Raw genomic sequence first — 26737 nt, forward strand, 5'->3', positions numbered from 1 at the left:
ATAAAGCACCACACGCTTACCGCTTGGGAAGTGGGGTCCTCTGGTCTGTGCCCTTGTCAAAGCACTCTGCACTGCCTGCTGGAAGTTCTTCCCAGGAGTCTGCTGTTGGGTGTACATGCTATAGATAGAACTTGTAGCCACGGTTTGAGGCTTTCGAAAGGGTGGAAGCGAGGTCTCTTTGGACGGCTGAGGTGTGAAAGGTCTCACAGCTGCTGCTGGGGGACTCTCCTGTTTGGAGGAGGGAAGAATTTGGTCCGGGCTAGAGGAAGGACCTGCAGGAGGTACAGAAATTCTTTGCTGTATCTGCTGAGAAGGATGTGGAGGCTGCTGTGCCACTGTTTGTTTTTTGTTCCCCATAGTTACAACAGCCAAAGGCAGCTTCTGCAGGCTTCCATCCAGCTTAGCATCAGAAGGTTGCAGATGACCAGCTTGACCAAAGTAAGGCAAGTTTATCTGCTTTGGTTTAGTGGGGACAGGTGGTGGCACCTTGGTTACATTTTTATTGGCTGTCTGAAAGACAGGGAAAAAAAATATCATTCAGATTAAACAGCAAAATATGCTTTAGGAGTTCTGCTGTGAAGCACCAAAGATGCTCACAGCACAACAGTATCCAGGACTTGCTGCAACACTGTTCCACACTCTGTAATCCAGTGTCCCAAACACACTGGAAACATCAAGAGACTTCTTGTAACATTTTATCATCATAGTTGTTTCTACTTTTGAATCTGTTCTCCTTATTTTTTTCTGTAGCAGCTATATTTACATCAGCAAGCAAATAGAGATTTGGGGTGGCACTTGGTAGTATCTGTAGGCAAGAAGCTTGCTTTCCACTTGTCACCCACAGTTGTTCTGTTTATTTCACCTCTACCTGATCACATTGTGCTCTTCATAGAACCAATAAGGTTGGAAAAGACCTCAAAGATCATCAAGTTCAACCTCTCACCCAATACCTCATGACTACTAAACCATAGCACTAAGTGCCATATCCAATCCCCTCTTGAACACCTCCAGGGATGGCAACTCCACCACCTCCCTGGGCAGCACATTCCAATGGCCAACAACTCTCTCTGGGAAGAACTTTCTCCTCACCTCAAGCCTAAACTTCCCCTGGCACAGTTTGGGACTGTGTCCTCTTGTTCTGGTGCTGGTTGCCTGGGAGAAGAGACCAAACCCCTCCTGGCTACAACCTCCCTTCAGGTAGTTTAGACAGCAATGAGGTCTCCCCTGAGCCTCCTCTTCTCCAGGCTAAGCAACCCCTGCTCCCTCAGCCTCTCCTCACAGGGCTGTGCTCAAGGCCTCTCCCCAGCCTCGTTGCCCCTCTCTGGACATGTTCAAGAGTCTCAATGTCCTTCCAAGATGTAGGTGCAATCAAACATCTGAAGGACACTGTTGCATCAAACAGTGAAATAAGTATGTAAACTATTTCAACCCATGCTAAAGCCTATACTAGTAGTAGGATATAATATAATCCTATATTCTTGGCAGAGGGGAATAAAACCCAACCCCAAAATACATACACATTGACAATAATACCAGTAACAGACATTCATCTGCTCAGTGGAGATGCAGATTCCCCACCACAGAATTGTAGGGAACAGGTTTGAGTTATCAACTGCCATTAAATGCCTACAAGACTTTCTGCTCTCTCCCCTCCGCTTAGAATGGGTCTTTTAAAAGACGACCCAGGTGCTTTACAGCTTCCTGACAGCATTATTTGAGAAGCTGTGCAGCAAACCCTCTCAGACAACATGCAGTCGCTCCAAGCTCCCCTGCATACCTGTGCTTCTCGCAGGAGATCTTCACTGCTCTGGTTCTTTCTCAGGGTGCCCAGCCCAGCAGACTGCTCCACAGAGTCAAACATGGAGAAGGGACGCACCTTCTTCTCTTTGTCTCGTAAAAAAGTTTCTCCTTCAGCTGTTGATAGAGAGAAGGGAAATACTTTCAGGAAGGGCAACACAACTCTAGGAATAAGAGTCCTGCTCTGTGCAATATTCAAGACAAATGTATGCAAGGATGCTTTTTGTACCCATCCTACTCCTGCACTAAGGATTCAAGGGCCTGCCAAATTGAACAGGAGTGTGTATGAAGGCATTAGTACCTACTTCACTACCTGAAATGAGTTTGGAGGTTGGGGGTTTTGTGTTTTGTTGTTGCTTCATTTTTTATTATTGCTGTTTTATCTGTTTGGTTTGGGTTTTTTTCAATCCTTGCAACATACTAAAGCTTATACAGCAATATTGAGGATACTGGTAGACAAGAAGCTGGACATGAGCCAGCAATGTGCACTTGCAGCCCCAGAAGATCAATAGCATCCTGGGCTGCATCAAAGGAAGCAGAGTCAGCAGACTGGGAGAGGTAATTCTGACAACACTGCTCTGGTGAGACCTCACCTGGAGTATTGCATCCAGCTCTGGGGCCCCCAACATAAGAGGGACCTGGATCTGCTGGAATGGGTTTAGAGGAGGGCCACAAAATGATCAAGAGGGCTGGAGCACCTCTCCTACAAAGACAGGCTGGGCAAATGGTTTAAACTGGAGAAAGGTAGGTTTAGGTTGGACAGCAGGAGAAAGTTCTTTACAATGAGAGTGATGAAATACTGGATCAGGTTGGCCAGAGGGGTAGTTGAGGCCCCATCCCTGGAGACATTCAAGATCAGACTTGATGTGGCCCTGAGCAGCCTGACCTAGCTGGAGGTATCCCTGCTGACTGCAGAGGGGTTGGACAAGATGACCTTCCAATCCAGTGCCATCTGAGAACATTCTATTTTTTATCTGCTGTCCAAGGAATTCCCTGTATTTACTGAAGCATTTAGAAGAGACAGACAACATTAACTAGATCCTCCATGTTTTAAGATTAGCCAGGCACATAGGAACATACCTTGTCCTTCACTGCTCACAATTCCTTTCCCAGAAGTCAAGGCTGGTCCTTGACTAATATGATTGTCTGCAGCTGAACTACTCCAGTCAGTGGCAGCTGGGGAAGCTTTTGCACTGGGAACCACAGAGCCTAGGAGAGAACAGGTGAAAAAGATTAAGCTAAGATAATGTTTATGTAAGAGCCAGGTGTAGAGAGTGTGCAAGTGTCACAGTTTAACTGCATTAAATCCTATCACTAGAGTTTTTGTTCATTTGTTTTAAAGAGAGAATGCAAAACCAAGCTCAGAAAAAAAGCCATCAAAGCAGCAGCAAAAGTTTGTCCTTGCACACATCTTCACTTACAGCACTCACACTTCTTCAGACTGCCTTCTTCCCTTGAATACTGGCAGTCAAAGACACACTCGCCTCTTAATGCACCCCAGGATCCCACTGACCCTCTTGGCCACGAGGGCACATTGCTGACCCGTGGATAACTGCTTATCTACCAGGTCCTTCTCCACAGGACTGCTCTCTAGCAGATTGCTTCCTAACCTGCATTGGTGCAGTTTATTATTCCTTCCCCTGTGCAGGACTCTGCACTTATCCTTGTTGAACCTCATTAGGTTCCTCTCTGCCCAGCTCTCCAGGTCTCACTGAATGGCCACACAGCCTTCAGGCACATCAGCCAAGCCTCCCAGTTCAGTATGGTCAGCAAACTTGCTGAGCAGACTCTGTACCCTCACCAATGCCACTGATGATGTTGAACAGAGCTATTCTACAAGCTCAGTCTCCATTTTTAACTTTTTCCAGCTGAACAGTGAGTCTTCTCCTCCCAAGATAGCACAGAAGAAATATCTGCAGCTCTTTCTCCAGACTCAGACTCTCACAGATCTGAACTGTATCTCATAGGAGAAACCCAAAGAGAGAAGCCAGGCAAAAGCCTATTAACTCTCCCAGCGGGAGAGGCCATGCCTCACACCGAGTGTTGAGCTCAGAGTTCTCCATATTACTACACCAGCAACACACCAGCAACTTTACTGCTATGCCTGTGCTACCATCACCTGCTTCTTTCAAAAGCTTTTTAATGTTGGTTAATACATGTGTCATTTCCAAAATGCAGGAGCAGAGAACTTTGGGTTGATAGTTTTTGAGCCTAGGCACCAGGCTATGACCCATATATATGTGTGTGTGTGTATACATACCTCCTGGAACAGCCTCTAGAAACTCAAAACACTTTTCAGTTTTAAGAGTATTTAAAGCCAAAAATTAACAAACACATTTCTAGCTTACAGAAAAGTCTTCCTAGGTCCTATGCTGGGTAACAAATTGCTCACTGAGAGAATTACTTCATTTATAACATGTTGAGTCATAACTTCAGTACTAACAAAACATATTCACCAGCGCAGGAAAACTGCAAGTAGTAAGATCAACATCTCAAGTAACACTTATAAAAATATAACAAATAAGTAAATAAATAAATGCTCAAATAATAAACAGAAAACCAAACCAGCAAAACAAAAACCAACCAACCAAAAAAAAATAACCCCAAACCCACCAAGCACACAAAACAACCAACCAAGGAAGACAGAGTTGCTAGGTAAGAAAAAGTGTTTCTGGAGAAAAATCTCTTAAGTGTAAGCTGTTACCTGCAGGAACTTTGGCTTGTGAACTGCTCCCAGCTCTCATGTTGGGTAGAGTTTGTGTTTTCAGCGGACCATCAGGTACTTGCAAAGCTTGTGTCCCATCTGAAAACGCTGGTTTCACCAGGAGTTCAGGTCTGGAAGCAATACGTGGCATAGTAGAAGACTGGATATAAGGACCTACTGCTGCCACTCGACTTGGAGCAGAAGCCACTGGCTGTGGTAAATTCCCATCTGAAGAAACCTGGGGAGGAGAAAAGAAAACTTCAAGAATGCTATCCTGCAGTATCCATCCAGCAGAGCCTGAAACAGGCATTTTAGTAAATGATAAAGAGAAGTAGGAAACTACACACCAATATTTTTTAAAAGGCAGTTAAAGAAAATGCTTTAAGAAATATAAATCTGGAGGTAGCAATAGGGAAAAAAGAAATTACCTAAACCCCCCCAAAAATTCACAACAGCTGAAGGTCTTGTCCATAAAGAGTAAGTAGGTTAACACCCATGTGCCCTGAAAGGTACTTTAATAATAGAAGACTTTCCACCACGTATGGATAAAAACCACCACAAGTCTGGCGTCTCAGCAGCCTTCCCCACAAGCAAGTTTTTCCTTCAGACTGCATGGGCTACAAAGGTAATTAATTTTGTTTGCTATTAGCTATCCCTTACTTACTGGTAGATTCTCTTTCTGTTGCAGAGCTGCTTTCTTCTTCCACAGGCGCTCTCGCAGCTCATTAACACGCTTGTCCATGACTGCCACCTCCGAGTTGCGCTTGTTCAAACACTCCCTCTGTTGCTGCAGCTTGGCATTCTGCTCCTGGTTCAGTTTGTTCCTCAACTGAATAGATTCACAAAGCAGGAGCAGGGGGAGGAGGGGAAAACAACAGCAACAAAAAAAATCAAAACAAATGAAACTTTCAGGATAGGGAACAGGAAGCAGTTACCAAGAGGAAAAAGCCTCCTAAAAAGTCAAGTCACGCCGGCAAACTAAGATTATTTTCTCCAGAGAAAATCTTGGTTAGTCTCCAACTTTTGCAGAAAGGAAAGATACAGACACTGCCTGCTCCTTCCCACTGAGCTCTGTACAACCAACCCTCCATCATCAGCACCCAGGCAGCCACGTGGCTGTGTCAGTTACAGGAGCAACGGGATTTCTTTCTGACAAGATACAAAACAACCCAACCCAACTTTTGGCCCTGAAGAGTCCTGGGTCACAAGCTGGCTTTCCATTACCTGCAGCTCCTTGTACAGGCGGTCAAGTTCAGCTACAGCTGACTGGTTGTCATGGTAACCATCAATTCTGCCATTCTTCAGCATTTCCAGTTGCCTGGTGAGTTCCTCTACCTTTGACACGGCCAGCACCAGCTCGCGCTGCTTTTGCTGGAACAGGCTGTTCATCTGTTCAATCTCCTCCACTGCAGAGGACGGAAGAGCACAATAGCTGCCCTGAGAAACAGCCCAGCGTGGGCTGCTTCCAAAGCAGTGGTTAAGGGGACAGAGAGCACCCTGTCAGCCTCTAGAGCAGTGCTGCAGAGAGGCTGCAGCCAGCTGCCACTAACTCCTGGTTCCTGTCAGACCAGCCTTTCCTCTGAGCATTTGTAAAGGCAAACGTGCTAGCAAGAGCAGGTAAATTCAGACTACACAAAGCACTGCACAGTTTTTACTTTCTGACAGCAAAGGAAAAGATCATTCCCCCACCCCTTTGTCAAGTATGGAAACCAACAAAACAATTCTACCAGGTCAAATTTTGTCTCTAGAAGTCTAAATTTACTTAACACTGAATTCCACAGGAAGGCAATTACCCAACCACAAGGCACAGTTAGGATATTTAAGACTCTGAATTTAGGTTACAGGAAGTCAGTGACAAAACACTTGAGCTGTTGTATTAAACAAAGATTCAGAGGGCTTTACAGAATCACAGAAATGTTTTGATTGGAAAAGTCCTCTGAGATCATCAAGTCCAACCATCAACCTAATACCACCATGTCTGTTACACCATGTCCCAAAGTGCCATGTCTGCAAGTTTCTTGAACACCTCTAGGAATGGTGAATCCATCACCTCCCTGGGCAGCCTGTTCCAATGCCTCACCACTCTTTCAGTAAGGAAATTTTTCATCACATCCAACCTAAACCTACCCTGGCACAATTTCAAGCCATTTCCTCTTGTCCTGTCACCTGATACTAGAGAGAGGAGACTGACCACCACCTCACTACAACCTCCTTTTGGGGATCTGTTACAAATGGCTCTCAGCAGCAGATCCCACTGCCAAAACTGTTGCATTATAGAATAAAATTTAAGGACTCAGAGTTCAAGCAACTATCAAAACCAGATTTGCTCAGGAAGGTGCAGGAGGCACAGACAGACATGCTTCCAGATCTTGTATTACTCTACCATCCTTCTGTTGCATTAAACAGATGTTGATTTCATGTAACAGAACCCAGACAGCATTCTCTCCATCTGTAAAACATCATGCTTCCTAACAATACATCTATCTTTTACTTTAATAAACCAATGTATTTTCACTTGACACCAGCTGGGAATGACATGTTCTGTGCAGTATCTATAGAGTGAGGACAAAAAGGATGTATGTTGATATGAAGTCCACAATCCCTATTTAATACTGCATACACAAGCTGAACTGCAAGCACCCAACTGGCACTGCAGCAAGCCAGACACCAGCCTTATTTCCATGCTTAAAAAGAAAATACTCATCCACTTTGGCCATTAAGCTAACTCTTGCATAAGAGGCAATACAAATATCAAGCCAAGCTTTGTTATAGGCCAAGAAAATAACCCTAAGAGTGTCAGGTATTAACACCAAGGATAGAGAAAGTTACTGTAAAGGTATGCAAATCAGCAAAAGAAACTGCACTGCAATTAAAGAGCAGATAAGCCAGGCTCAAAACAGAGGGTGTCCTTATGGGATATATAAAATTCCAGTAGGAAAATAGATTTTATTCTAGGTCATTCAGGAGGTTCTTTGGCAAGTACAAGATGTGAAATTGTCAAGATTAAACATATCCTGGGATGCTCGACTCACCTCTTCAAAAATCACTGAAATCAACAGGTATTTGAGTTCCAAGACCCACAGTTCATAGAGACACTGAATGTTAGGGGTTGGAAGGGACCTCAAAAGACCAGAGCAGGAGCACCTAGAGCAGGTCACCCAGGAACACATCCAGGCAGGTTTTGAATGTCTCCACAGAAGAAGACTCTGCCACCTCTCTGGGCAGCCTGTTCCAGTGCTCTGGCACCCTCACAGTGAGAAAGTTTTTCCTTATGTTTACATAGAACCTCCTGTGCTCCAGTTTGCACCCACTGCCCCTTTTCCTGTCACTGGACATCACTGAGCAGAGCCTGGCTCCGTCCTCCTGATATTTGCCCCTCACATACTTATAAACCTGAGTGAGGTCACCTCTCAGGCTCCTCTTCTCCAAGCTAAAGAGCCCCAGCTTCCTCAGAAGGGAGGTGTTCCAACTTTATGGCTCTGCACTAGACTCTTTCAAGCAGTTCCCTGAATCATTAAAGTTGGGGAAGACCCTTAAGATCATTAAGTGCAACCCTCTACCCAACATCTCCATGACCACGAGACCACATCCCAAATTGCCACATTTACTTATTTATTTACATCTCCATGGATGGTGACTCCACCACCTCCCTGGGCAGCCTGTTCCAATGCCTGACCACTCTTGCAGCAAAGAAATTCTTCCTAACATCCAACCTAAACCTCCCTTGGTGCAGCTTGAGGTCAGTGCCTCCTGTCTTCTCATTAGTTCCTTGTTAGAAGGGGCCAAGACCAGCCTCACTACAACCTCCTTTCAGATAGCTGTAGAGAGCAACAAGGTCTCCTCTCAAGACTATTCTTCAGGCTAAACAATCCCAGCTCCCTCAGCTTTTCTTCATAAGACGTGAAAAATCAGAGACTACAGAGGACAGTCTCAAGCTGCACCAGGGGAAATTTAGACTGGAGGCGAGGAGAAAGTTCTTCACAGAGAGAGGATTTAGCCATTGGAATGTGCTGCCCAGGGAGGTGGTGGAGTCACCATCCATGGAGATGTTCGAGAGGGGATTGGACGTGGCACTTGGTGCCATGGTTTAGTAGTCATGAGGTCTTATGTGACAGGTTGGACTTGATGGAGGTCTTTTCCAACCTCTATGACTCAATGATACTTTCCCCAAGCAGCAACTCACCTAATTTCCCATTGCTGAGCCTTTTCTGCTCCACATGGCCTTTGAGTGCTCTCACTTTCTTCAGTTTGGCTTCCTGACTCTCAGCAATTTCTTTTAATCGCTTCAGTTTCTCCTGCTCAGCAGCCTGCTGTTGCTGTCGCTGATCTTGCTGTTTCAGGAATTTCAGGCGTTGTTCCTGCATTAAAGACAAGGATTTGGTTGCTTGGGGTTTTGTTAATCTAATTTATTGTGAGGTACTGACAGAAACTGTATCAAGACTTAAAAACAACTGCCAGAGCAGCTCAGAGCAGCCCAGTATCCTGACAGCCCTGAGTGTCAAGGGAAGTATGGGAGAACAGAGCAAGCCCTAGGTACAACCTTTTGGTAGTACAAGAACTTCATGAAACATCCATGTAGCATCCATTTCTAACAGCCCTTGGTAAATTCTTCTCCCATTAAATTACTCCAAACTGCTGAAGTTTTAGCATTTGCCAGTTTCATTTGATCAGTCCTTGGCTCTTGAGTTGCAGAAGCTAAAGATTCATTTCCCCTTTACCTTGTCCATGCTGCTTGTAGAAACAACTCCATTTCTTTAATGCCTCCAGGGACGGTGACTCCACCACCTCCCTGGGCAGCCTGTTCCACTGCCTGACCACTCTTGCAGCAAAGAAGTTTTCCCTAATCTCCAACCTAAACCTCCCCTGGCACAATTTCAGGCCATTTCCTCTCCTCCTCACATCTGATACTAGGGAGAAAAGACCAACTCCCACCTCACTGCAACCTCCTTTCAGGGAGTTGTAGAGAGCAATAAAGTCTCCTCTCAGCCTCCTCTTCTCCAGATTAAACCACCTGTTTGCTCAGCTGCTCCTCGTAAGACTTGTTCTCCAGAACCTTCACCAGCTTTGCTGACCCTTCTCTGGACATAATCATATCCACATGATCAATCACTGATAATTTTTTTCACCTGTAGTTTTGCTAGGATCTGCTTGAGGAGATGAACTGAAAATCCACCATTTCCTGGTAACAACTCACTGCTATCACAACAGAGGATGATCCAAGACATGGGGAAAACCTTTGCTGTGATCTGCTCCCCATTTATACAGCAGACAGCATCTCAGTGAAGAGGATCCTTTTGCCTCTCCAAGAGTGTGAGTAAAATGGTGTGCTACCAATTTCAGTTTACAGGTGTCTATAAGTTTAGAGCTAAAAGTAACCACTAAATCACTTATAGAGATTTCCTTTAAACCACTGACCATCAAATACAGCTTCCAGTTCTGGAGGTGATAGATAGGTTATTCCAGAAGAGAACTGCTAAGACTTTCCCAAGCACACACTAGCAGTCAAGATCACCACTGCTTACTAACATTAGAACTCAACACTTCCTCTGCAAACCAAACCAAGCAAACAGAAGTCAGCAGTCATATTTAGAAACAGGGACTTTGAATAAACAAAAAAGAGCAATAAAAGCAACTTTGCCTTCCAGAGAAAGCCAAGCAGCACCTGCAGGTGCATGCACTAGTTTAGAGTCAATCCCACACAGGAAAATGCCAAACAAAAGAATAGATCCTACAGCTTGTGTCTAAAAAGAAAGTCTATTTTCCCCCTCAGAATCTATTTTTAATATTGCATCTGATTTCAGAAGGCAATAATCTCTTAAAACTTCCTACCAGAAAAGAGGGAAAAAATGAAGCTTTACTGGCTGTTTTGACTGGCCATGCCATGACTTCATGGGTGTTTCAGATCCATTAGGAAGCCAGAGTTTGAGATATGTTTACTGAAACCATGGGAACTCATCCTTCAGGATGGCTGAGTGCTCTTCAGGATGGGCTTGCACATCACAGTTCTGACATTGCCATAGAAAATGATGCTTTTTGCAGAGAAGCAGTGTGTACCAAAAGCACTGAAGCCAAACAGGAAATCCATGCCACCGTTCTGAGTATTTCCCACCCCCCCTAAACAATTCAGGAACATCTTGTGTGCCTCATTAGCTTTTCTGTTATTGTTCAGCAAGCATTTCACACATCACTCTCCTAGTCACTCTTATCACATAGATGCCACCTTTTCCAGACAGTTGCCCCAGGAAACTAGACACACTGAACTCTGTCAGTAGAAAGCAAGATATCATTACAGGGCAGCATTATACCCAGGGACAAAAGCTTTGTTCAGTGATCAAGCTGGTGAATAGCTGGTCACCATAAGGAACACAAACAGGGCTGGCAGAGCCACCAGGATGAATGACAATATATTAATGTCACATGCTCTATCACTACCCTTTTAGTAAGCTGTACAATCACCTCTACCACTGGCATTATCTGAATGTTTTACTACTGAATATTTGCATAGGTTGACTTCCAAAGTTATAAACAGAGCTCCTTTCTTTGGCTCCCTCTTTTTAAGAGGTGAGGAGAAAAAACCCAACCAAACAAGACAAAACAAACAAACCACCCGAAACAAAAAACAAACCACCCAAGGGGGAAAAAAACCCAAACCACACAGAGAAAACAAAAGCCCAAACCAAACAAAATAAACCCCCAACAAAGCAACAGCCAAAACTCAAAACCCCAGCAGCCAAAAAGCACCCCAAACAATCCCTCCAACAAAAAGACAATAAAACCACACACCAAAACCCCAGAACACAACAAAAGAAAAACCCCAAACCACAAAAAAAAACCCAAATAAACAAAAACCCAAACAAAATCACTAATGCAAATCCCCAACCCTCCCTCCACCTCGTGATTCCTACTGCCTTGGTTCCTGATTATAAGCAGTCTGACTCCAAACTCACCTTGTTAGCCAGCATTTGCTGCTGAGCCTCAATTTGTTGCTGCTGGCGTGATGCCATCTCCTGAAGTTCTGCCAGTGTCATGTCCATCCTTGGAGCACTGACCTGTCAAAGGAAAACCAAAGCAGGCTAAGTCTGGAATTCCTTGGCTAGCATGCAACTCAAGAGAGCTAGTGCAGAGAGCTCTTTAAAAAAATAGCAACAACAACTGAGTATCCACCAAAATAATCATAGAATCAGTAAGGTTGGAAAAGACCTCACAGATCAAGTCCAACCTCTCACCCAACACCTCGTGACTACTAAACCATGGCACCAAGTGCCACATCCAATCCCCTCTTGAACACCTCCAGGGATGGTGACTCCACCACCTCCCTGGGCAGCACATTCCAACAGCTAACAACTTTCTCTGTGAAGAGCTTTCTCCTCACCTCAAGCCTAAACTTCCTCTGGTGCAGCTTGAGACTGTGTCCTCTGGTTCTGGTTGCCTGGGAGAAGAGACCAACCCCCTTCTGGCTACAACCTCCCTTCAGGTAGCTATAGAGAGCAATAAGGTCTCCCCTGAGCCTCCTCTTCTCCAGGCTAAACAACCACAGCTCCTTCAGTCTCTCCTCACAGGGCTGTGCTCAAAGCCTCTCCCCAGCCTTGTTGCCCTTCTCTGGACACATTCAAGAGTCTCAATGTCCTTCTTAAACTGAGGGGCCCAGAACTGCACACAGTACTCAAGGTGTGGCCTAAGTATATTTCTATGGTAAATATAAGAGCTGTAATCTCAAACACATGCACAGCCCCATCCAGCAGCACTCATAAGCTGACATCTCTTGAAACATTAATATTTCTAACAAAATCCCAGCCGCACTTTAAAGAAGCATTTCAGAACTCTTTATAATTAAGCTCAGCATGAATCACCTTTGACTGACTGAACCCAGAATCCTTAGCACACGGCAGGATGGATCTGTGGTCCTAGGCGTATCGTTACAATTCAAAGCACCTCAGCACAAGCTGAAGGAAATGAAGTTAAAATACAGTGGGTGGAAAAAAAACACCTCACCACCCTCAAAGGCAGCACTAACATTACACTAGTCACCTGCTCACATCTAGTGCCTCAATCTAGACTGAACCATCTCAGTTTCTTCTGGGCCAAGAATAAATGACAGAGTGGATTCAATGCTGAAACACTAACTGGTCTTAACTTGAAACCATAGGGGTTAGAAGGGACCTCTCGAGATCGTGGAGTCCAACTGTCCTGCTATAGCAGGATCACCTAGGGCAAGTCACACAGGAACACATCCAGAGGGGTCTTCAAAATATCCAGAGAAAGAGACTCCACAACCTCTCTGGGCAGCCTGTTCCAGTGCTGCATCATCCTCACACTAAAGAGGTTTTCCCTCATGTTGAGGTGGAACCTCCTATGTTTCAGTTTGTATCCATTGCTCCTTGTCCTATCACATGACACCATTAAGAAGAGATTGGGCCCTTCTTGACACCCACCCTTCAGATTCATAAACATTAATTAACATTAGTAAGATCTCCTCTCCTCCTTCCCTTCTCCAGACTAAACAGCCCCAGGTCTCTCAGCCTTTCCTCATCAGATGTTCCAGCCCCTTAATTATCTTCAAAGGCCTTTTCTAGTATACACCTGTCCCTCTTGAACTGGGGAGCCCAGAACTGGACACAATACTCCAGATGTGGTCTCACCAGGGCAGAATATAGGGGGAAGAGAACTTCCACTTGACCTGCTGGCCATACTCTTCTTAATGCAGCCCAGGATACCATTGGCCTTCTTAGCCAGAAGGGCACATTGATGGAACAATCTGGAACTAAGATCTCTGACACAAAACTGAACATGAAAATAATCACTGAACTGAAGAAAAACAAGGGAAAGTTTTCACTGGGAGTAGAAAATGGAAAGCATGCTGAATTTGTGTGGGTGATCTCAGAGCAGCAAACAGATATGGCAACCCGTGGAACTCAAGGGGTATCTACAGAACTGAAATCAATGGTGATAATTGCTAGAGGCTGTGTGTCTGGTTTAGAGCAGTCACCAGAAACCTCTCCAAAACAGTCTCTTAGGTTCCAGGGTAGGATTTGCACCAGCATCTCAAATGAAGTGAAGCTTCCATTTTCACTATACTGGTCATTGCATCAAGCACTTACTCCATTCTCTATTCTTCGATCACCAGGCACTTTCACACCATTTCTTTTTAGGGCTGGATCTTGAGACCTTTGTCCAGTACCTAGGCAGAAATACAGTACAGTCAAAGATGGTAAGGTATTGGGTGCTGTACCTAGACAGAAATACAGTATGGTCAAAGGTGGTAAGGTAGTTGGGGATTTTTCTTGTCCCTTTAGACACGGCATTCAGCACACAAGGAGACACAGCACAATCATTTTGCTTTAGAAACTTTTTCCCATGCTACAGCTAAGATAAACCTAACTGGTGACACAAGATACTTCACAAAGAGGCTGCTGTTCCATGTCAACATCTATTTTAAGACTGTTTAAAAACAGGAAGCAACCAACAGTATGCTATAGCAATATTTCTCCCACAGTCAGGAGACCCCTCATAAGCATGCATTGAAGATCAACTGTCACAAAAACCTGGGCCCCTCATCAAATGACACACAAATATACGGTTAATTCAGAGAGGCATTTGGACCACAACAGCTTAAAACCAGCATCTAGATATTGTGATATTCCTTTGTCAAGTGTCTCACAGAAAATACGAGTAACAATAGTTGCAGGTTAGTCACCTACCATGAAAGGTGCAGCACTGAATACAGATGATTGTTTGCACATGAGAGTTGAAAAGCACACAGTTTTCTTCCTGACAGTCATTGTGACAGTGAGGATGCTACTGAACTAGAAATCTTACTTTAATGTTTTCATCAAATTATGTCCAAATTATGCTCAGATGCCAAATACAAGGCTCACTCCTTTTCCTGTAAGACATACAAGCACTACAGCATGATGTCATCTCTGTTGGCTTCTTTTCCACATGATACCTACTTAAAGGGCATATTACAGCAAGACTTAACTGCAGAGCTCCTAGCTATTCCCTTGTTCTTCTTCAGACATATTGCTTAGCAATGCTGTGGACAAGGAAATGCCAGTAATGCATTATGGACTTTAAAAATGACATTCTGACAACTAGACTGCACTGTAAGGTCTTTAGTAGGTAGAGATGGCACAGGTTTAACTCTTCATGTACTCATTCTATTGTCACTACACATTTCAAACCTCAAGATATATTATTTAGCTGTTTTAAAACATGCTGGGTACAATATCACTTAACATAAGTGCAGCATTTCCAGTAACAATGAAGATTACCAGGGATGAAAACAGAGGAGGAGGAAGAAGACTGAGTTAAATTCTTGAGGATTCTATTGAGAAGATTAATACAGAGTGCACAGGGAAGCAAAAACAAAACCTGAAAAGGAAAAAAATCTTTTTCTTTCTAGGTGTTTACAAAGCATAGATATTATATGCTCAGGAGAACTTGACTGGGCAGTCCATTTAATGCTATTCCTGAGACTAATACTGATGTGCAGATTGAGGGAGAAACATCAAAGAACTCTATCTTTTGCCAAGCATGCTGAGTTTATCACCCCGGTAAAGTGTTATTCAAACGAAACACCTTAAGCTCAAATAATGAATTACATTGCTGTACAACAGTTTGGTTACTTGATTGAAAACAAGAGACTACCGTAGATCTCTAGATATTTAGCTGTGGCTAAAGTATCTATCAAAGAATGGGCAGGCTGGAAGGGACCTTAAGGAGCACCTAGTCCCAAACCCCTGCCATGGGCAAGGACACCTTCCACTAGACCAGATTGCTCAAGGCCCTCTCCAGCCTAGCCTTGAACACTTCATGGAAAGGGGCATCCACAACCTCTCTGGAAAACCTGTTTTAGTGTCTCACCACCCTCACTGTAAGGGATTTCTTCCCAAGAATTTAGCACAGGATGTGCTTGGATCAAGGAAATCTGCAGATGAATTTAATGTCCCCAGCTGTGGGCAAAGGAAGATGAACTAAAACGAATGATTTTCCTTTCTCTAGTCATAAAGCAATGCTCAGGCCAAAAAGGGCTGCAGCACCATAGAGCCTACTGACATTAATAAATAACTTACACAAGCTCTCTGCTTAACCTTGAGGAATGAAATGAAACTTAAGACAAACGAACCAGCCGAGATCAACACCTACCTGCTTCCCGGCACGGAGAGCGCTCGTGCCGAAGGAAGAAGCGAACTTCGCCTCTCTGCATCCCGAAGCGCTGCAAGATATCCAGCATCCGCTCATTGTCGGCTATGGGGCGTTCTGAAAAGGGAAAAAGCCAGGTGACTCCTAGCTTGCCCATGCTCCTGTGGTAGTTTTAGGGTGGGCCTTGAGAGTTTTCCACAGATCCTGAACAGAAAGTAGTAGAATCACAGAATTTCAGTGGCTGGAAGGGACCTCAAAAGATCATCCAGTCCAACCCCCTGCCAGAGCAGGATCACTTACACCAGATCACACAGGAACACATCCAGGCAAGTTTTGAGTATCTCCAGAGAGGAAGACTCCACAACTCCCCTGGGCAGCCTGTTCCAGTGCCTGACCACTCTTTCAGGAAAGAAGTTTTTCCTCATATCCAATCTAAACCTCCCCTGGCACTACCCAAGCCCATTTGTTCTCATCCTATCACCAGTTACCTGGGAGAAGAGACTAGCATCAGCCTCACTATGATCTCCTTGCAGGGAGTTGTAGAGGGCAATAAGATGTTCCATCAGCCTCCTCCTCTCCTGAGCAAACATTCCCAGCTCCCTCAGCTGTTCTTCATAGAACACAACCTCCAAACCCCTCACCAGCCTCTCTGCTCCCTCCAGGACCTCAGTGTCTTTCTTATACTGTGGCACTCAGGGAAAAAGACTGGACAGTGAAAAGCAATTCCAGGAAGAATTTGCTATTCTTTTCAGAAAGGTAAGATGGTGTTTCTTAAAAAGCTACATGCACAAGATTCATTCAATGTCTTTTCCTGCTTTTGTTCCCAAGTTCAAGGGTCAGTCACATCTCCAGTTTTTAAGGCTTATCAGTTGCCCTTTGATACTACAAAAATCCAGTGAAAGTCTGTATCTGCTGCTTTCATTTACTATTGCTCCTCCCTTTCTGTACTACCACTCTTCCAAATCTTACACACTTCATAGCTGAGCAATTCCCAGACAAGGTTTGGTTAAAATTACTTACTGGCCTTTAAACCTTTACATTAAATCAATTACTTCTGATGTTCTAGACCTCTTACCATACATTTTTTATGCCTATGTCAAAAATGATGGTAAATGTGTGGTCAATATATTACAGTAGTCAACTTCACATAGTCAGGATCCTGTCACAGGTGATGACAACATCTGAGACTCCTGATCAAGTTAGATCTGTTCACTCTGGGTGCCAGGCAAACAGAATGTATTGTTGCTGGCCTGAGAAATAAGATAGGCAGACAAATACTGAAATTAAACACTGCCACTTCTGCACCCGTTTCATTCTTCCCCACATGGCTTTTGTTGGATGCCTCCTTTCACTATTTAAGCAAAGGATAGTGGGGGGAGGAGAAAAGAAAGAAATGAGAGATTAATTAATTAAGTTCACTCACATTCAAAGGAGGGTCTTCTAAATTCACTATCTTAATACAGAATAACCACTTCAGAAGAAAAAATGTTGGGTGTTCAGTACAAATGTTTTCAGTTTCCTCAGAAGAGGAGCTACTAACATATGTTTTCAGCATGTAAAAAGCTCTTTTTTAACATAAAAGTGTTTCTTTAAATGAAAATGCTGCAGCTGTGCTCAAGCAATCTAGGAAGGAAAATTTCTGGAGTCACTGTCAAAAGAGATTAGCTTTACAGAATAAGCAAGTAGGTCACTGTTACAGAAAAAGCAGTCTCTTGGCGGTTACTTGTCTAGACAGCTAAAACACACTCTTCAGCTGCTAAACCTTAATTCAAGAGAAAGAAAAAGAAAGAAAAACATAGCAAAAAAACAAAACCCCAACAGGATCCCTGACAGATTTCCAGCATAAAGAATATACAGCAGGCTTATGAGGGATTTCTAGCAGCTCGGCAACACTCCAACTGAAACTCTATAATCAAGGGAGATGGCCTTTGCACAAGGATTCTGTCAATACCACTCAGTGACTTCAAAAGGAAGGTCAGAGAGATTTTCAAATCCCAAACAAAACCACATTTGGAAAGCTCAAGAAAAAAGGGCAAACAATTTGGCTTTATGTTTTATTTTCCATCTGCCTCAAAGAAAGAAATAAATGATGATCTTGAAGGTCTCTCCCAACCTGGTTTATTCTATTCTAATTCTATAATCGTTTTTCCCCCCCACCTGCACACCTCCTTTGACTTCTTTCTACAGCGGCCAAGGTAGTCACCTAACTGAATTCTGGCAATAATAGATCAAGAAAGTTTGTCCTGACACTCATCAAATTTCAAGCTAAACTGGGAGGACAGGGCAAGTAGTAAACTTGCCCCCTTCAGGGAGCTGAGTGCCTCAAGCACGCTTGCAGCAATCATTCAAAGTAGGCTTAAGAAGGTCTGACAACAGAAGCTAGAATTCCTGAGCAAGTGTCAGAAAGAGAGACACAAGTGATCTAAGAAGGATTTCAGTAATTGAAGTCTGAGAAGTCATTTTCCAGAATAAATCTTTTGTTTCTGCCCCAGAAAGCTGGACGCTGTGAGCCACGTTGGTTTTAAAACAAAGTTCAGTTTGTTCAGTCTAAAACACAAACAAAACAGAAGCCATGACCTATCACGCCAAAAATAAGATCATGAACTTTGCTGGCATCTAAAATGAGATAAGGTAAAAGCTGGAAGTATTTCTCCCCTTCCCCAAAACAATTTAAGAAATCCAAAATACATAAACATGTCTTGCAAATGGTTGCTGCAGGATGTTATACAGATGCTTAAGAAAATACCTACCTTAAGTGCAATAACTACATGGTGTGAGACTGAAGCATTTTTTGTTACCAAGTTGAAACTTGGAACTGTTTCCAATCTTGCACAACAGGGCAGGATCAGTGAAGGGAACAAGAATGGCCAAGGTTTCCACTCTATAAATGGATTTCTTATGTTGCTATTACAGTGCAGCTGTGCAAGTAACACTTAAGTATCTCTTCCTGTGCTATCTTATGATATCCTTGCAAAGAGAAAGCTCAGGTAAAGTTCTCTACTCCATCTTACGGTTTTGGATCCAGATTATTTCCTTATCTTTCCTTGAATACCAGAGAGGCTGACAACCTGGTTTTACAAATAAACCTGCACATATTTTATGGTCCCACTCACACAAAAGGTCACTTCTCAACAAGACTGTTTGAACACCAAGTAGCAGCAGATTTCACTTGCCTCTTGGTACAGGTGCTCTCCCTTGACTTCAGGAGAACCTCACTGTCCTTTCTAGCATATTCTACATCAAAACCTTAAAAGCCAATCAACAATACAGGTTCAGGAAACACCAGGAGAGGAACTGTCTACTCCAGGGCTCCAACTTCAGTAACAACAGGAGAACCCTCTCCCTCATGATCACAACCTGTGCCCTTCAATAGGGTGTGGGATTAAGGCTAACTATAAATTCAGTAGTTTCACATAAACCTTGATTTAACTGGGTTTCCCCTCTAGACTTTGATACTTTAAACAAAGCTGGATACTTCCCATGTTGTATTGATGAATTTCTCTTTATGAGTGAGAGCAAAAGAAAATGCCTTTTCTAAGGCAAAGAAAAATAAAATTAAACCACAACTTGATGCCTTTTTGTTTTAGTCAAACTTAGAAATATCTGAGACATGACACCTCTGTCAGAAGGGACTGAAAACCAGGAGACAACTCTGGTATCTCACGTTACTAAACAAACACCTGGCTCAAAGACTTCTTTGAACAGGTGTGAGCCTGAGCCAACAACAGAGGAAGACAGGAACAAACTCTTATCTGATTCTTCCATAACATCTTTGGAGCATCCCCAAAAAAGCTGGATCCAATAGTCTTATTTTTTCATGATTTAAAGTCCTGTCTGTGATTCAGCTGGATAACTGCCAGAGTCCTGTGGAGACAGGAAATAGCCTAGAGTCCTTCACTATGAAAAGTTAGCCACCCTTCAGCTTTTGGTTTGCTTGTTTACATGTTCTCCAGTTCCAATGAAGCACTGTAAGATGGAAGTTCAAATCCTCCTTAATACAGCTAGCAGCAAGAATGCAGTAAAAGCAAAAAGCCACCACCAAACAGATGTAAACAAACCAAACCGAAATCAAAAACCAACCAACCAAACAACGCACCCTAAACCCTTCCATGGGCTCAGAAGGACACAGGACAGTCAAAAGTAACTTTTTAATATTCTTCCTCACACCTACTACATACTTTCTTTAGAGCACTTCACATAGGGTAACTCCTATGACTTCTGGCAACACTCCTTCCCTTCCCAACTCAATTGCTACATTCGAAAACAACAAAGCTGTCATCAGAAAAAGGAAGTTTCCCTTTGTCTGCAAGGGAAAACAGCTATGGAGTCAAAGAACTACTGAGACTTCAAAAACCCCACTGGGTTCCCACTGTGGGGAGAAGGACAAAAAAGCAACTCCCTGAAACCCTTCAGAGGTGGGCTGCATTCATGCAAGAACACCTGCAGGTTTGACTCCCCTTTTGCTTTGAACTCATATTTGTATGTGTGAGCCTTTCTGTAGATTCATCACTGTACAGCAGGTCTGATAAAGAGATTAACACAACTGTGAGGCAGAAACCCTTTAGGACGGGACACCAAGTCCGTCAGGTCTCCATGTGCTACCTTATTAGATGCAGTGAACATGGAGTAATTCAACCTACCTGAGCCACACCACACTTCAGCCAGGTGGCACTCACTCTCACCAGGCTCCTTGCACAGCTCTACCACATCTCTGCAGGTCGTTTCAGGGGTGACTGGCACCTCAGTGAAGTGCTGCTCATTGTTGCTGAGGTACACTGTCAGAAACATCTGGAAAAGACAAAGGCAACACACGGTTACTCTTCAACACAAAGCCAGGCTGCACATCAGACTCCCATTCTTTCCAACACAACCATGCCATGCATTGTTAGCACACAGAATTACAAAACAAACCCAACATCTCTTTGTAAGGTACAAGCAAGTGAGACACCACAGAAGGAATTCCCTGCTCAACTAAATTACATTGTTGGCTTTTAAATCTTGACCTACAGCTCGCTCCTTTCTCTTGCAGTGGTGTGTCAGAACTCCTCCCACCTTGCTATACACATACACAGAACTCGTTTGACACAGCTGGAGAAGCAGTCCTCTGGAGTTCAGAAGTGTTCTTTCTAGTGGAGAAAAGTTACAGCAAAAAAAAAGACTGAGGCTAACTACATAGGCAGTTTATTGAAACATGATTTGTATTTCCACAGCACGTTTCATCAGAAGGTTTCTTACAAAACCAAGTCAACTTGCTAAAGCCTTAGTCTCAGCCTGAATACAAGCTCCCCCCTAAACACTATTCACAGATAGCACTAAGTTGAAAGGAACCCTCAAAGGTCATCTTGTTCAACCTTCCTGCAGTGAGCAGGGACACCTCCAACTAGATCAGGCTGCCCAGGGACACATTGAGTTTGATCTGTATGTCTCCAGGGACAGGGCTTCAACTACATGCCTGGGTAACCTGTTCTAGTGTTTTACCACTCTCACTGTGAAGAGCTTCCTCCTCATGTCCAACCTAAATCTACCCTGCTCCACTCTCAAACCATTGCCTTTTATCCCATTGCTATAAACCCCTCTAAACAGTCCCTCCCCAGACTTCCTGTAGGTTCCCTTCAGATACTGAAATCTAGCTATAAGGTCTCCCCAGAGGCTTCTCTTCTCCAGGCTGAACAGCCCCAACTTTCCCAGCTGGTCTTCATAGGAGATGTGCCCCAGCCCACTGATCATCTTTGTGGCCCTCCTCTAGACCTGCTCCAGCTAGTCCACATCTCTCATGCTGGACACAGTACTCCAGGTAAGGTCTCACCAGAGTAGAGCAGCAGAATTACCTCTGCTGGCCACACTTCCTTTGATGCAGCCCAGGATGCTGTTAGCCTTTTGAGTTTCAAGTGCACATTGTTGTCTCATGTCCAGCTTCTCATCCACCAGTGCTCCCAAGTCCTTTTTTGCAGGGCTGCTCTCAATGTCATCATGCCCCAGCCTGTATTGATACTGAGGATTGCCCCAGCCTAGGCACACGACCTTGCACTTTGCCTTGCTGAACTCCATGAGATTCTCCTCAGCCCACCTCTCCAGCCTGTCAGCTTGCTGCAGCCTTAGTCTCAGCCTGAACAAAAGGTCCCCCCTTAAATACCATTCACAGGGAAGCAAAGATATTTTACTTGGCTGCCTCTTCACAACTCCAGAAGGATCCCTGATCTTTAGTTATTACTATATCTAAACATCCCACACAGCTAGATACTATTCTTGCTCATGTCTTTCCTGCCACAGCTAAAAAATGAGCATTTTACAAATGAGCTGCCTTCTTTGACAGAAAATGTTGATGGTTACTGCCTCTGAACACCACCTCGCTCTGGGCTATTAATATTAAACTGCTATCAAAGTTTAGCTGCTAGCTAAAAATTTATGTTAATTCTCTTCTGAGACCTGTTCCCAACTTCTATATCAAATGGTTGCTAGTCCCACGACTTCCAGCAACACAAAAATCAGTCAAATGCCTTCAGAAAGCAATTAATTCCACTAAGCATTTCAAGCAATAGAAACCTTATCACAGGCTACACAGTTCAGGGGTTTTTCATACGTCTGGAAAAGCTGTTTTGCAGGTTAAGACACAAATCCTTGCCTGTCCTCATTTTTATAGGGTAAAAGTGTTATACATCCTTATGATTCAATGGTCAGAGAGAGTCCAAATCAAACTAGGCAAGAGACAAGTATAAATACCCTTCTGAGTTAAACACAACTAACAAACCAACAAAGCAATACCACAAACAGCATTTCTGTGACTGTGTGTGAATACTCTGCTCTGGTGAGGCCCCACCTGGAGTACTGCATCCAGTTCTGGAGTCTCTATTACAAGAGGGATGTGGAGGTGCTGGAAGGTGTCCAGAGAAGGGCCAGGAGGATGAGCAGAGGGCTGGAGCACCTCTCCTGTGAGGACAGACTGAAGGAGTTGGGGCTGTTCAGTCTGGAGAAGAGAAGGCTCCAAGGTGACCTCATTGTGGCCTTCCAGTATCTGAAGGGGGCTACAGGAAGGCTGGGGAAGGACTGCTCAGGATCTCAGGTAGTGATAGGACTAGGGGGAATGGAATGAAGCTGGAGGTGGGGAGATTCAGGCTGGATGTGAGGAGGAAGTTCTTCACCATGAGAGTGGTGAAGCCCTGGAATGGGTCGTCCAGGGAGGTGGTTGAGACTCCATCCCTGGAGGTGTTTAAGCCCAGGCTGGATGAGGCTCTGGCCAGGCTGATCTAGTGTGGGGTGTCCCTGCCCATGGCAGGGGGGTTGGAACTGGATGATCCTTGTGGTCCCTTCCAACCCTGACTGATACTATGATACTAAGTAGTTTTGATGACACTGCAAAGTGAAATTTAACCTCATCTCACTCAGTTTTAGGATCCCCCTGTGTTAGGGATCCTCCCACAAGAGAGCTGTCCATATGCACAAGCCTGACATCTCCAAAGCCTTTTTCACCTCTACAGGAGAAGCTATGCATTCTTTTAGAGACAAGAAATACTTCACACTTGGTCCCCAGTGTTTTATTATACAGGGTTGGTTGTAAGGATTTGTCCCACTTGTGACAGTATAAACACCTGAGAATACTATTTCAGGCCCTGGCACTGAACCAGAAGCATGGGGAATTTCTGATTTATGGTTTTGCCTAGCTTCCCAAGACAGCCACTTCCGATAAATTGCTGAAGACCTTCTACAAATATTCAGAGCTGCTTTTTTTTTTAGGGAAGGAAAAAAAGAGAGAGAAATCAGAACTAATTGCCTGTAATCCTTAGGAAAATGTTAAAGCCCCCAACCTTGTGGCATTATGGAAGAAACAAGCAGAAAAGAATAGAAAAAATAAACAAACACTTGGAGCTTGCACAGAGAGGAATTAGGAGAGAGGATGGAGAAAATACAAAGGCAGCAACAAAATTCCAGTTACTGACTGCTGGAAATCAGTGAATCCCGTGGAGGACAGGCAGACAGATGGAGTGGGACACCCAGTGCTTGAGGACTTTAGCTCAAATCAAGGCTGCTGCTCACTCCACAGTTTTGCTCTAGGAGGGGAACATCCTGCCTGCCAGCCAGGGTCACAGCTGCTTGCCCATGGGTGGCAGGGAATTTATTTTAATGCTGCTCCCTCTTCAGTATGCTGTGTGTGGCCCAGAGCTGGGTGGCAGGCAGTCAGGTAGGATCAGCTTAGCACATACATTTATCATTTAGTGAAGAAGGGTGCAACCATTGTGCTGTTTACAGCAGAGTGCACTGAAGTACTGACCTAAATTAAGAGACAAAGCTTTCCAAGCAGGAACTCTGATACTCAGCTTTAACCTTTTTGTCACTGAGCATGCTGTCTTTTCAATATAGAGTTTCTAGGGCAGGCTGACAGCGAGGGATGCCATGTGCCACCAGGTAAGAATTTCACTTAACCACAACAATTGGGGCAGAAAAGTATAACATAAAAAAAGGTGCTCCCAAATAGCTTTCAAGAAGGGTAATACAGGTATGCAAAACATCAACACTTCACACTCAGTGCTGCACAGCCTCACATTCAGAACAACAACTTGCACAAGGCTGTGTCTGCAGTAACATTTGTTCATTTTTAAAGATGAGCTCACAGACGGGAATTAAGAGGAAATTATAAAAAGCATGGAACTACACAAAACCCCAGACCTAGTTTGACCTTAGCAGGGTTGTTCACTCTCCAGTGTTCCTGTTTATATCCCCTTGTTAATCCTCAGGATTTACCAACACAGACAACTACACAGGAAGGATCACGAGCTGCCATTTCTATCCACAATGCTCAGGATAATTACTAATACATTAAGCCAACAGCACTCAAACCTGGTGTGTGAGGGCCATTTCTGAGACTTGGTAGTGCCTGCATTCCTTTTATCCCATGTATTCTAGGAATCAGGAGATGGGGAAGCAAGTTCACTCTGCAATTTCCCTGAAAACATACCTCAGAGTCTAAAGCAACTAAAAGGCTAAAAAAATAGATGTGACCTTCACAATTAACTCAATCCATTTCACTTCATCTCCAGGGACAGTGCTGAAATGATTTAGAAGTCCCCCAAGTAGTTGTGTCCCTCCTCTCCCACCAAAATGATGGTCATATTTATCACCTTTTGGGGAGAAGCAAGAAGCTAGCCCTGCCTGCTCCATGACCTGCAAAACTGAACTCTCTGGGTGTAGCCTGCTCCCTGCCTGGCCACATCAAAGCCTGTGACAAGCAGTGACCAGGGAGTATTCATCACAGAGTAGGCTGGAAAAGGTAGAGAAGCTGGTATGAACCAAAAGCCCACTGTGGCTTCTTGGTGCTGCTCATAACTCTTGGTGGCTGCTGCGGGTTGCACCACCTCACGTTGAGATACCAAGAAATCATCCTTCCCCGGGGAACAATTCAACTGCAACGTTTATTAACCACCCAACCAACATGTTTATATTGCTGTGCAGCAGCAAAACAAAAGCCACAGGAAACAACAACGTTTTCAGGACACCTTGTTCAGAAGTTTGAAACCCGTAGGTTCCATTAAGCTAGAGCACAAAGCAGTCATTTGCTCCTCTCCCAAACTGAAGATGTTAAGGCAATTATATATGAGGAATTAAGATAAAAGGGGGAAAAAAACAACATGCAGTTAACTGACAGACAAGTCTCAGTCAGACCTTGCACTTCTTTCAAAGGCATCATCCAGGCAAATCCTCGATGTCTGACAATTCCATATAGACTTGGATCAGGACTATTTTTTCCTCTCTTAGGCTTTTTAAAGATTGAGTTTAATAATGTCCAACATACAGGCTGAGCACTTTGAAATAGCAGCCTGGTCCCTGGGTAGATTCTGAACTAAAGATTTCCCCTTCATTCCCCACCCCCAAGATGAACTCAGTTTTTAGGGACTGAAAATCTTTAAAGTATGAAAGCCTCCCAGTGTTGTGGCATACTTGCAAGAAACCAGGGATGTGTTGTGTACCTAACTGAAGCAGTTCCTCTTAAAAATCACATCACAGATTTCAGCTGACTCTGCTACAGCTTAGAAAATAAAAGTTTGCAGTTATGGAGCCACCAAATGAGGCAGCTTGATCGAATATACCAAGGGCAAAGAGATGACCAAGGACACAGGAGCTAAAGCAAGAGATAGTTGCTGCAACAAGGGACTGCGACATAGGACTTACAAACAACTGAATGGCAAAGCAGAGCACCGAACATAAAGGAGGACTTTATGCCTCAGAGAAGCCCGCCAGGTAAGACAAAGCTAAGAAGATCCAAATTGGGAGGAATTACAACTTTTGACTCCTCTCAGCATGGAATACATCATTTTGTTCCGAGCCATATTACTTACGCATCACCTCCAAATACAGCCACTGAGTCTGGATGGTAACACACCCAGGGAACAGGGAGAGAATGTAGCAAGAAAAGCAACCAAACAGGAGGAGAAAAGAGGGCATCAATTAAAGCAAGTCACACCCCACTATAATCCTCTCTTCCGCACATCAGCCCCAAACAGCTTTTAATTTGCCTGCAGACCTGACCTGTTAAGGTCATCAACAGGATTGTTTGGTACAACTGCACTGGTATTAAACTGGATGTGACAAGTCTCAACAACTGCCAGTAAGTGTTCAACTGAAAGTGAAATAAAAATGGCTGGTGTGTGACAACACTACATTTTGGCTCCTGCTTTGCTGTATATAAACCAGAACAAAATCAAAATCCACCCACCCAAGCTGAAACCCAACCCAAACAACAGCAAAGCCACAAAACCAACCAACCAAAACCCTCCAAAATTAACAACCACCCCCCAAAAAAAACCCAACAAAACACAAACACCAGCTTCCCAACCTGTCTGGAATACAAACCTGAGCAAACACATGCCCTACAATTCATATCCATCCAACAAGAAATCGTTCCATATCAAAGACCTCATATCAGTTAGATCAGAAGACCTCCATTATTGATTAAGAGAGGAGGAAGAGAAATGCAATTTACTTTTCAGCTTTGATGGTGTTTTCTCTTACCATAAAACACATCTTTGGTGTGAAAAGGCTGTTAAATTGGACATTTTGGAACGAGTACACTAATAACATTAAATTATTCAGGACAAGTATTGA

At 43.9% G+C, this 26737-nt stretch overlaps 1 protein-coding gene across 3 annotated transcripts in view; it reads right to left on the reverse strand.

The window, feature by feature from the left end:
- TP53BP2 (tumor protein p53 binding protein 2) overlaps window positions 1-26737 on the reverse strand; it is a 56285-nt gene that overhangs the window by 12514 nt on the left and 17034 nt on the right. For all 3 annotated transcript variants that reach the window (XM_068153541.1, XM_068153542.1, XM_068153543.1), the window contains exons 2-12: window positions 20284-20431; window positions 15647-15760; window positions 13600-13679; window positions 11449-11550; window positions 8685-8859; window positions 5726-5907; window positions 5166-5330; window positions 4502-4739; window positions 2878-3006; window positions 1778-1914; window positions 21-510 (exon numbers count right to left, since the gene is read on the reverse strand). In XM_068153541.1, coding sequence (XP_068009642.1) covers window positions 21-510; window positions 1778-1914; window positions 2878-3006; window positions 4502-4739; window positions 5166-5330; window positions 5726-5907; window positions 8685-8859; window positions 11449-11550; window positions 13600-13679; window positions 15647-15760; window positions 20284-20431 — 1960 coding nt within the window. The remainder of the gene's footprint in view (window positions 1-20; window positions 511-1777; window positions 1915-2877; window positions 3007-4501; window positions 4740-5165; window positions 5331-5725; window positions 5908-8684; window positions 8860-11448; window positions 11551-13599; window positions 13680-15646; window positions 15761-20283; window positions 20432-26737) is intronic.

Source organism: Melanerpes formicivorus, unplaced genomic scaffold (genome assembly GCF_026170545.1).
Source record: "Melanerpes formicivorus ecotype bairdi unplaced genomic scaffold, bMelFor1.0.p_v2 SCAF_26, whole genome shotgun sequence".
NCBI classification, from domain to species: Eukaryota; Metazoa; Chordata; class Aves; order Piciformes; family Picidae; genus Melanerpes; species Melanerpes formicivorus.